Below are 9,588 nucleotides of genomic sequence, written 5' to 3' on the forward strand. Positions count from 1 at the left end.
AGAGCGTAGCCTAGTATTGCGCTACGTTTTTTTAGATTTTTACATGTTGATGGGATTAGATTTTATGAATTTTTTGGGGTCTAGTTATTAGGGTGGGTATGATTTCAGGTACAAATCTAAGATGATTTAGGTATATTATTTACAATTTAAAGGTAAGAAATCTATGATATTTTGGGTACGTTATTTACAATTCGAGTTTACTTTCTTAGAAAGTCCATATAAAATTCATCTTATTATTGAATCTATGATGAAAATCCATTGACTTTCATGGAAATTCACTTACTTTCCGAGAAAACTCATCTACTTTCTTAGAAAAAAGTTCTTATTTTCTACTGATTCTTTATAAATTCAAGTAAAAAACATATAATTATACTTTTCTTTTGTCAGAAATTTTTAGAAGAATTTGTTTCGCTTCTAAGAGAAGTTCATCTGCGCCTTTGTGTCTCTTTATCAGAATATCCTTGATGTTTTCTTTTGGATTCATTTCCATTAGGTTATCCCTTTGTACATCTAGTTTTTCACAATTGAAAATAATTTGAAATGAATCAACTTTCTGATGTCCACATAAGCATTTTTGATTCTCTATCAGGTAGTCATATGATCCTATTATCATCTTTATCTGTGAGTTCGTCACAGTTCAGCAGCTAATGGGGTGTTCATATTACTTTCCTGAATGAATATTGCATCTAAGTTACTCAGTCCATTGATCAGTTCCATTGTTTTTGTAATTTCTTTTCTGCAATCGTGACTTTTAAAAAGTAGCTTCATTCTTATCCCAATCAGTAATTGATTGAATTTTTTTGATTGCTTGATTATAAGATGCACACTCTTCAGATTTAGGTCGATGCGCGGTTTGGTCGAAGCCATTTTCCTTGCAAAGTAAACAACATTTCTCAACTCGATCTTGGTTAACACATTTATCTCCACCATGTCTTTCATGACACTTGGTACATATTGGGGTCTCCTCACAGTATCGTCTTGTGTGGTTGCCAATCTTGAAACAAGCTGAACAATATTTTACATAATAATTATCTCTAAAGTTAGTGCCAGTACAGCCCATGAAGACTTTTCCTCTTTCCTCGATTCTGGTTCGACTGTTTTTATCCATTCGTACAATTACTTTGGTGAGATGCATTCCCCTTTTTGTTTTAAAGTCATAACTCGACACAAATGAGACTTCACTTTCCTCGGCCAGGTTATTTCTCTTCTTGAAAGTTTCAGCATTCTCGAACTCCTCTTTTGGTACAACTATTTGGATTTGCGGTAGTAGTTTATTCACACTGTTGATGGTTACCACTTGATCAATCTGAAGATTTTTGGCCATAGTTAAAACTTTTTCCTTGAGGTTCATCATGTCCGAAGTAATTATCATTCCATGTCTTATTTGTTTGATTTCTTTCAGTTGGATGTTTAGGTCTTTTTTCAGTTCCTTTATTAGAATCTGACATGTACCTTCCTTATCCTCATTCTCTTTTACTTTTACAATCACTTGATTATCTTTGGGTTTACTTTTGGCCTTCTCAGCAAACGTCGATGGTTTTGACTTGATGCTGTCAATCTTTCCCAGTATGATATTCATCTTATTGTTGAGATCAGCTTCATGATTTTGCTTCTTCTCAATGATATCATTCAGTTGTTTAAGCTTCTCTTCAATCTTGTTACCGACCTTTTTCTTTGCTGTGATCGATAGATTCGCGAAGATCAATTCCTTCAGCGAGGCGATGATATTTGAATCTCCCGATTCCACGTGGTTGTTAGAATCATCAGAGTGATGTTCAATTGCTGAATCACTTTGGCACATTTTGATGGTAAGTAATATATCGGCGTAATCACCGTTTCTTACTTAACAAGTTGGAATAAAAATTTAATAAGGAAGAAAGATAATTAATTCGTTAATTTTGATTAATTAGATAGAAAACAAAAGAAAACGGGGAAATTTTTCGTCTATTTATGTTTTCTCTTCCCTTACAGAGCGTAGCCTAGTATTGCGCTACGTTTTTTTTAGATTTTTACATGTTGATGGGATTAGATTTTATGAATTTTTTGGGGTCTAGTTATTAGGGTGGGTATGATTTCAGGTACAAATCTAAGATGATTTAGGTATATTATTTACAATTTAAAGGTAAGAAATCTATGATATTTTGGGTACGTTATTTACAATTCGAAAGTTTACTTTCTTAGAAAGTCCATATAAAATTCATCTTATTATTGAATCTATGATGAAAATCCATTGACTTTCATGGAAATTCACTTACTTTCGAGCTCATCTACTTTCTTAGAAAAAGTTCTTATTTTCTACTGATTCTTTATAAATTCAAGTAAAAACATATAATTATACTTTTCTTTTGTCAGAAATTTTAGAAGAATTTGTTTCCTTCTAAGAAGTTCATCTGCGCCTGTGTCTCTTTATCAGAATATCCTTGATGTTTTCTTTGATTCATTTCCATTAGGTTATCCTTTGTACATCTAGTTTTCACAATTGAAAATAATTTGAAATGAATCAACTTTCTGATGTCCATAAGCATTTTGATTCTCTATCAGGTAGTCATATGATCCTATTATCATCTTTATCTGTGAGTTCGTCACAGTTCAGCAGCTAATGGGGTGTTCATATTACTTTCCTGAATGAATATTGCATCTAAGTTACTCAGTCCATTGATCAGTTCCATTGTTTTTGTAATTTCTTTTCTGCAATCGTGACTTTTAAAAAGTAGCTTTCTCTCGTCTTTCAACTAACTAGTGACATCTATTATTGGTAAAAATGAGTTATACTTTTGAACGTTTTTTTTATTTGTCACTTGTGATTCAACCGGTTGAGTTGGTAACTAATTGTTGATCTTTAAATTTAGTTTGTGTTTTTGCCAATCATTTTAATCTTTTAACATTTTAATTAACCAAATGGTCTGATTATCCAAGTTAATTGTTACATTATGATTTCTCTGTTATTTTCTTCCCTCTTCTCTTCAAGTTGTGGACTCACCTCAAGGCCTAAATTTCAAGTGTAATGAAAAAAACTAATACAAAATCTATTGTTTTGATATCTCTAAATTTTCATTCTCACAATCAACCACCTCAACCACCATTAATTTAACAATTAGTTAACATATAGGTAAGTAAATTAATTACTGTTTGTGTAGGCGATTTACTTATACTAATTAAAGCTCAACTAAATTAAATCACAAGATGAAACAAAAGTCTTAATATTTGAACACCTTGCCTATGATGTTGTTATAGTTTCCCCATTCACTGTAATGTGTTAATCTTTGTTTACCTTTTGATTTAATCATTTGTAACCAAACGCTTTTCTTGTAACAATTATAAGTCTAATTTTCTAATCGAATTTAAATTTTTTTTCTATTCTCTTTTAAGGTTAATCTAAGGGCTATCATTTCTTTCTCTTGATCTCTCTTCTTCAATATTGGCCTTTATTTTATATTCTCCATCATCATCATCATCACCACTTAAACATCATTCTCAACATTCATCATCGTCTTTAATTTTCTTCTCATGATGTCACAATCTAATTTGGATGCTGATGAGTATCATTTTATTGGTAATATCGTTCGTAAGCAAACAAAATATGGATCCACTGTTAATAGTACCTACAAAGAGCCTCGTTATATTGAACATAAGCTTCAACCAAATGATACTCTTCAAGGATTAGCTTTAAAATATAATGTTTCTGTAAGTAAACCGTGTCAATACACATTTACATACATTCACCTCGTTGCAAGAGTAATTTGGGACACCCCTTACAGGTTTCACAAACTCAAATTGAACGTAAACCCTGAATTCTCACACCATCAACCTTATCAAAACTTCCACCATTCGCTTGAATTTTTCATTTATCTTCTAATCCTCCTCTCTTATTTATCTTTCTCTCACTCTCTCTCTCTCTCTCTCTCTCTCTCTCTCTCTCTATCTTTTAGATGGAAAGGATAAAACGCGCGAATAAACTTTGGACAGGTGATAGTTTATTTTCTAGGAGTAAATTGAATATACCTGTAACCAGTGATCATGGAACTTCATCTTCATCACCCTCATCACTTTCCTCTCCAACTTCCCAATTTGTGTCAACTCGGACGAGTATTGAAAGCAACGGAATCAACGGAACAACCGAAAGATGTGATGATGTATTTTTAGAGGATAAAATGGCGGAAACATCAGTCTAAGGAAAAAGATAAACAAACAGATGAATGGAAAAAGACAGAAAGTGATAGAGAGACATGAGAGAGAGAGTCAGTGAGTGAGAGAAAGGATTTTCATACAGAAAAAGGTTCTACAATTAAGGTCTACTTAACCAAATCATCAAAAGTCAAAATTGTCTCTTACACACCATAACCTGTACAAAGAAAGATTTATAAGAAAAAAGGTTAAGCAGTCACACATATCATCTCATAAATCATCATGTAATCATCACCATGGAAAAGATATTTAATGATTTCAAGTGGACCGTTTTCACCTTGTACATAGATGTACATTGAACTATTGTTATCAAGAGTCAATCGCAAATACTATTAATTATTATTATTATTGTTTAAGCTGGAAAATTGAAAAATTTACTTTCAAATTCAATCAACAAGCGATTATCAATTTCTCATTCTCATAACCATCACACTGACAGAGAGGGAGAGAGAGAGAGATATTGAAAGAGATTGAGAGAGAGAGAAAGTCTGGAAACCCTTTTACCTTCCGGTTTACTAATTGTGAAAAAAAACCCCAAAGATGATTAATGAGGATGAGAATAAATTCTCAATGGTGTTTCCTTATTCAATTAATGAACACTAATTATCTTCACCAAAGAAGGTAAAGTTCATTGATGAGACAATCAAGACTAACGGTAATCATCATCTCGATAATGATAATAACAATATAATGATGATGATGATGATGATGATGATTTCAGCCTTGACTTTTGTAATAAAAAAAATTGTTAGATGATAATAAATATTAGAGGGAGGGAGAGATAATTTAATCTGATCAGTCGATGATAATTACAATAATTAACTAGCATAAGTGTTGATTGTGTGTGCCTTTGGTGTGTGTATGTGTGTAAAGATTTGATTGTTACTTTAACTATTGAGTTTGATCATCATTTGTTTTTATTATACACTTGAAACGAGATAATTTCATGTGATTAACTAACAGTTAATCTGTATTATTTGTATTAATTGATTTTCTTACTCTTAATCATCTTAATCATCTTTCTGGATTCACCATAATCATCATCATCCTCATCACAATCTCAACGTTTAATTATTATTTTTTTCATCTATTCCAATCAATGTTATTTACTTGATTGTTTGTAAAAAAAATTATATCTGATTGTGTGTTCATAGTTAATTAACATTGATCTAATAATTATACAATCTAATATACAGAAGGAGCAAGAAAAGGTAACAATTAACGTTGCAAAATATTAACTAATCATCACTATTAACTAATTGTGTGCTGTGATATATTAATACATAATAATTGAAAATATTTTTCAACTGCGAGGTGAAAAAAAAAGCCAATTAAAAATCAATTTACTAAATTGTTACTCTTGTTAATTAAATTGTGTATAAATCATCATTTCCAATGTGCATGTAGATGATTATTGTGATCTAATTGTTGACGTTAAAATTGATCAACCAATTTGATTATTACGATTGATTGTTCAATTTTGTTTTCACTGTTCGGGATCAGATTGTTTTGTAACAATTTTCAACAATTAACTGATTGTGATAATGAGCATGGCCAAATGTAAAAACACAATTCTTTCCCGTAGTTTAAATGATAATCATCATCAAACGAAAAGGTCACCGGCAATTGATCATCACGGGCACCATGGGCATTCCCACTCGCACCATACCAGCGGTGGGACGACTCACCATGGTCACCATGGGTCATCTTCATCATCTTCTCATGGTCATCATCATGGTCACCATCATGGTCATCACAATTCATCGTCATCATCAACTTCGGGGTCAACGGTTGCTGCTGTTGCTCATGCACATCAACACAACAACCACACACACCACACGACGACACACCATCAGCAACCACCTCAGATTGCTCATCATCACAGTTTCCACTCTTCAAACTCTCATCATCATCATCATCCCTCCCATCATGGTAATTTCAACCCGCCGACCTCTGACTCGCTGCCCACCAGTTTATATGCTAAACATGTTATGAGTTCAACAAGTTCAACAATTAACGCAAATAGTAATTTGGTTTCCGGTAATGATCATCACCATTCACCTCATCATCACTCATCTCATCATAATTCACACCATGGCGGTGGCGGTGGAGGGTCGCATCATAATTCCCACCATAGTCCTAATCACCATAGTTCACCTCATCATCATTCTCATCACAATTTTCACCATTTACACAACAATTATTTAATTTATGGAGATTCATCAACTCCTGATAGAGATTTGCTCTCATCATCTTCCTCTTCTGGTGCCAATGGGAATCATTTATCAATATCATCGAGAAACTTATCTCATGGTGGTGGAAATGGCGCCGCTCATGAATCTTCACTTTCTCCAAACATTGGATCCATTCCGACGACGGCATTAGAGTTATCGACTCACGCTTATCACGGTGAGGATCATGCAACAGCTTCGCCGCCCTCGTTGATTACAAGACGAAGTCATTGGAGTGAAGTTACTGGAGTCAATGAAAGCGCCGTTGGGGGTGGGAAAGGGCTCAGCATGGAGGGAACGACAAGTGGAACTGGAGGCGAGGGAGCGACTGATGGAGATGCGGATGCAAGTGATTCAGGTTCAGCTAATTTAAACCCTTCGACACCTCAATCTATTTACGATAGTTCCATGTCATCGGCTATCGACAACTCAAGTTCCTCCATGTTAACGAGCAACTTGAAGAAAGCTAAACGTCAACCGCAGCCGATTCCCGATAATTGTAAAGACGACGCTTATTGGGAGCGACGAAGACGAAACAACGAATCGGCTAAGAGATCGAGAGAGTCGAGGCGACTCAAAGAACATCAAACTCACATGAAGGTCAAATTGCTCGAACACGAAAACATGAGACTCTTGGCAAAGGTCAGCATTTTGGAGAATGAGGTCGAAAAATTGAGGAAAATGGTTTATGATCGAGGGAAAGAGGACAAAGTTCGAATGGAGTTATAATCGCGAGTGATGATGGACGAGATTCGAATGAGAAAACAAGTCCAAGTGACCATAAGATGTTACATTGATTAAAAAAAGGAGAAAATACAAAACAATAATATATGTATAGAATCAATTTATAATAAAGGTTTTTCAACTTTATTTTCATGTAAACCAATTTTTTGTTTTTCTCACAAAAAAATTTGTCACAAAAACGGGGATCTTATTGTTCTTGTTAATGGATTCATTCAGTTGTTGTTGGGACTTTTTAATTTAGAATCTATTCTGCTTTTTTCTGTTTCCTCAATCTAGTTGCTTCCTCCCCTGTACCTTTGATTGCTGCGCGTTTCCTTTCTAATTTAGATTGTTGTTGTTCTTTTCGTGCCTTGTAACGTGAATCGTACAATTTACGGGCATCCTTCGAAGTTCTGTGGTATGTTCTGAGAACAGCAAGAGCCTTCTTCTTATCTTCAGCAGAAATCTTTTTACCAGCAGCGGCTCTGACAAGAAGACGACGAGCTTCCCGATGTTTGTTGTTAGCAAGACGAATTCTATTTTTAAGGACTGGAGCATAAGGATTGAGACGAGCCATGACACGAATGTTCTTAAGAGGATTACGTTTAACTTTAGCTCGATAGATTCGAGACCTGCAAGATGGGAAAAGAAAAAGCAACAATTAATAAACATGTTCAAGAATAATCATATAAAAAATGAAGTTTTAAATATTTTCAGTTGGGCACATGGAAATCACTAAATCATAGCCCAGTGCAATTCATCATTTAACATTAATGGATAAGAATTCAAAAGAAACATACTTTCTGCGTCTGAGGACTTTACGGATTGCTTCACTTCTCATGAGACGAGTAACATCAGAGTTGGTCATCTTGGGTTGAGGGAGACTGTTGGGAAGAAAATGAATCGATTAGAAATATTAAATATTAGATTGAAATTGATTTAGAGATTTAAAAAGACATACTTGTAACCACGCTTGAGTTTAGATGATCTAGTCCAGGTTCCGTAAAGGGCATCCAATTTACGGAAAGCACTTTCGGTCCAGATACAGAATCTACCAACATGACCACCAGGAGCTAATCGGAGAAGATTCAACTTTTCAACATTGATTGTTTCAATTCCTTTAGAAGAATAGAAAGAAAAATATTAGATAACCAAATAAACAATGAGTAAGTTTAAATGTGGAAAAACTTTGACTCAGGAAAAGGAGATCTCATTAATCATGAGGGTCATAAACACGGACCAAGATCTGAAAATCATCATAGAAAGACAACTCATAGAAAAAAATTTAATTGCAATGAATTTTTACCTGGGATGTTACGGAAAGCCTTGGTACATCCAGCGTCTTTACCATAAATGATAACTGGTCCTAAACGTTGAACCTTTCGCCTGTTTCGCATTTTACCTTTACCAGCTCGGATACATCGAGATTTGTAAACTCTTTCAATGTCATTCCATGCTCTTACTCGTCGCAAGAATTTAACTGCATCCTTAGTTTTAGAAAGTTCTTGAATCTTATCCGAAACAACTAAAGGAAATTCTGGAACCTCTTGGATTTGATGTCCTTTAGCCATAACAATGGCTGGCACACCAGATGCAGCGATAGCTGAGACAACAGCATATCGTTTTTGATTAAGGTGAACTTTTCGATGCCATCGTCGCCATACACGAAGAGGAGCAAACATCCTACCACCTCTACACATGTTACCAAAGGCACCCTGACCTGATCTGTGGGTTCCACCACCTTTTACACGTGGAATCCTAGCAACAGCTCGACCAGTACCCCATGACTCAGCACTAGTTTGGTGACCTGATGACAGAAAAGAAACAATAAAAATTAGTTAAACAAAAAAACATTTTCAAAATGACACCAAACAGATAAAACTAAATATCAGTATCTTGTAATTAAACGTAATCATGATTCATAAACACGGACCAAGATAAAATCATCATTTAAAAGCACACCAATCTCTCAACGAAAGAAAAGTTGCCAAATAAACAGCAGACAAAAAAACGCAAAAACACTAACCTGCTTCTTTAGAAACTCCATGAGGTTGTCGATTATTCTTCCTAAGATTGGTGTGGACAAAATTAACAATATCAGTTCTAATTGGAGCTCGAAAAACTGCTGGCAATTTAACATTGACTCCAGATTTTTTGTTCTGTTCAGTGTAGACACTGATTAATGGCCGGTGAGCCAAAGAAGCCTAAAAGAGAAACAACAAACACAATTAGAACAACGATTACAACACAATAAACATAAAACCATAGAGAATAAATTCTTACCATTTGTAATTAGAAAAAAAAACACAAAATGTTTAAATTAAATTAACAATTAAAACTAAAACGTGGAGTCCAATATAATTGTAACTCTATTGACAAAATAGAAGAAAAAACTCTCAACGGAAACAGGAAACAAGAGTAGAGAGAATCTCGGCTTCTAAGGGATCGT

At 34.3% G+C, this 9,588-nt stretch overlaps 3 protein-coding genes and 1 non-coding gene across 4 annotated transcripts; 2 read left to right on the forward strand and 2 right to left on the reverse strand.

The window, feature by feature from the left end:
• The first annotated feature begins 2,827 nt into the window (after nt 1-2,827).
• Nucleotides 2,828-4,575, forward strand: LOC128397819 (lysM and putative peptidoglycan-binding domain-containing protein 2-like). Its single transcript, XM_053358578.1, has 3 exons — nt 2,828-3,109; nt 3,370-3,684; nt 3,930-4,575. The coding sequence occupies exons 2-3, from the start codon at nt 3,508-3,510 to the stop codon at nt 4,170-4,172; spliced, it is 420 nt and encodes a 139-aa protein (XP_053214553.1). The 5' UTR covers nt 2,828-3,109; nt 3,370-3,507; the 3' UTR covers nt 4,173-4,575.
• A 150-nt stretch (nt 4,576-4,725) lies between these two features.
• Nucleotides 4,726-7,298, forward strand: LOC128397712 (histidine-rich protein PFHRP-II-like). Its single transcript, XM_053358461.1, has one exon. It carries the CDS (start codon nt 5,730-5,732, stop codon nt 7,143-7,145), a length of 1,416 nt encoding a protein of 471 aa, XP_053214436.1. The 5' UTR covers nt 4,726-5,729; the 3' UTR covers nt 7,146-7,298.
• LOC128397741 (60S ribosomal protein L4-A-like) lies at nt 7,250-9,583 on the reverse strand. The gene is made up of 6 exons (XM_053358492.1): nt 9,423-9,583; nt 9,166-9,343; nt 8,446-8,946; nt 8,101-8,257; nt 7,940-8,023; nt 7,250-7,771 (listed from the first exon to the last, which is right to left on the reverse strand). Exons 1-6 carry the CDS (start codon nt 9,423-9,425, stop codon nt 7,405-7,407), a joined length of 1,290 nt encoding a protein of 429 aa, XP_053214467.1. The 5' UTR covers nt 9,426-9,583; the 3' UTR covers nt 7,250-7,404.
• Nucleotides 8,330-8,404, reverse strand: LOC128386731 (small nucleolar RNA SNORD18). Its single transcript, XR_008324915.1, has one exon. It is a non-coding gene; the product is annotated as a small nucleolar RNA SNORD18 (small nucleolar RNA).
• Nucleotides 9,584-9,588: the final 5 nt, after the last annotated feature.

The sequence above is a fragment of the Panonychus citri genome, unplaced genomic scaffold, assembly GCF_014898815.1.
Source record: "Panonychus citri isolate SS breed McGregor unplaced genomic scaffold, ASM1489881v1 Contig00001, whole genome shotgun sequence".
Lineage (NCBI taxonomy): Eukaryota > Metazoa > Arthropoda > Arachnida > Trombidiformes > Tetranychidae > Panonychus > Panonychus citri.

What these genes read in the sequence shown, in the direction of transcription:
- LOC128397741 (XM_053358492.1), bottom strand. An exon ending in TGGAGTTTCTAAAGAAGCAG is followed by an intron (nt 8,947 to 9,165) that starts GTTAGTGTTTTT and finishes TTCTGTCATCAG; the next exon opens with GTCACCAAACTAGTGCTGAG. An exon ending in AAAGTCCTCAGACGCAGAAA is followed by an intron (nt 7,772 to 7,939) that starts GTATGTTTCTTT and finishes CCCATCTTGCAG; the next exon opens with GTCTCGAATCTATCGAGCTA.
- LOC128397712 (XM_053358461.1), top strand. Translation starts at nt 5,730, where the DNA reads ATGAGCATGGCCAAATGTAAAAACACAATTCTTTCCCGTAGTTTAAAT.
- LOC128397819 (XM_053358578.1), top strand. Translation starts at nt 3,508, where the DNA reads ATGATGTCACAATCTAATTTGGATGCTGATGAGTATCATTTTATTGGT. An exon ending in CTTTAAAATATAATGTTTCT is followed by an intron (nt 3,685 to 3,929) that starts GTAAGTAAACCG and finishes TCTATCTTTTAG; the next exon opens with ATGGAAAGGATAAAACGCGC.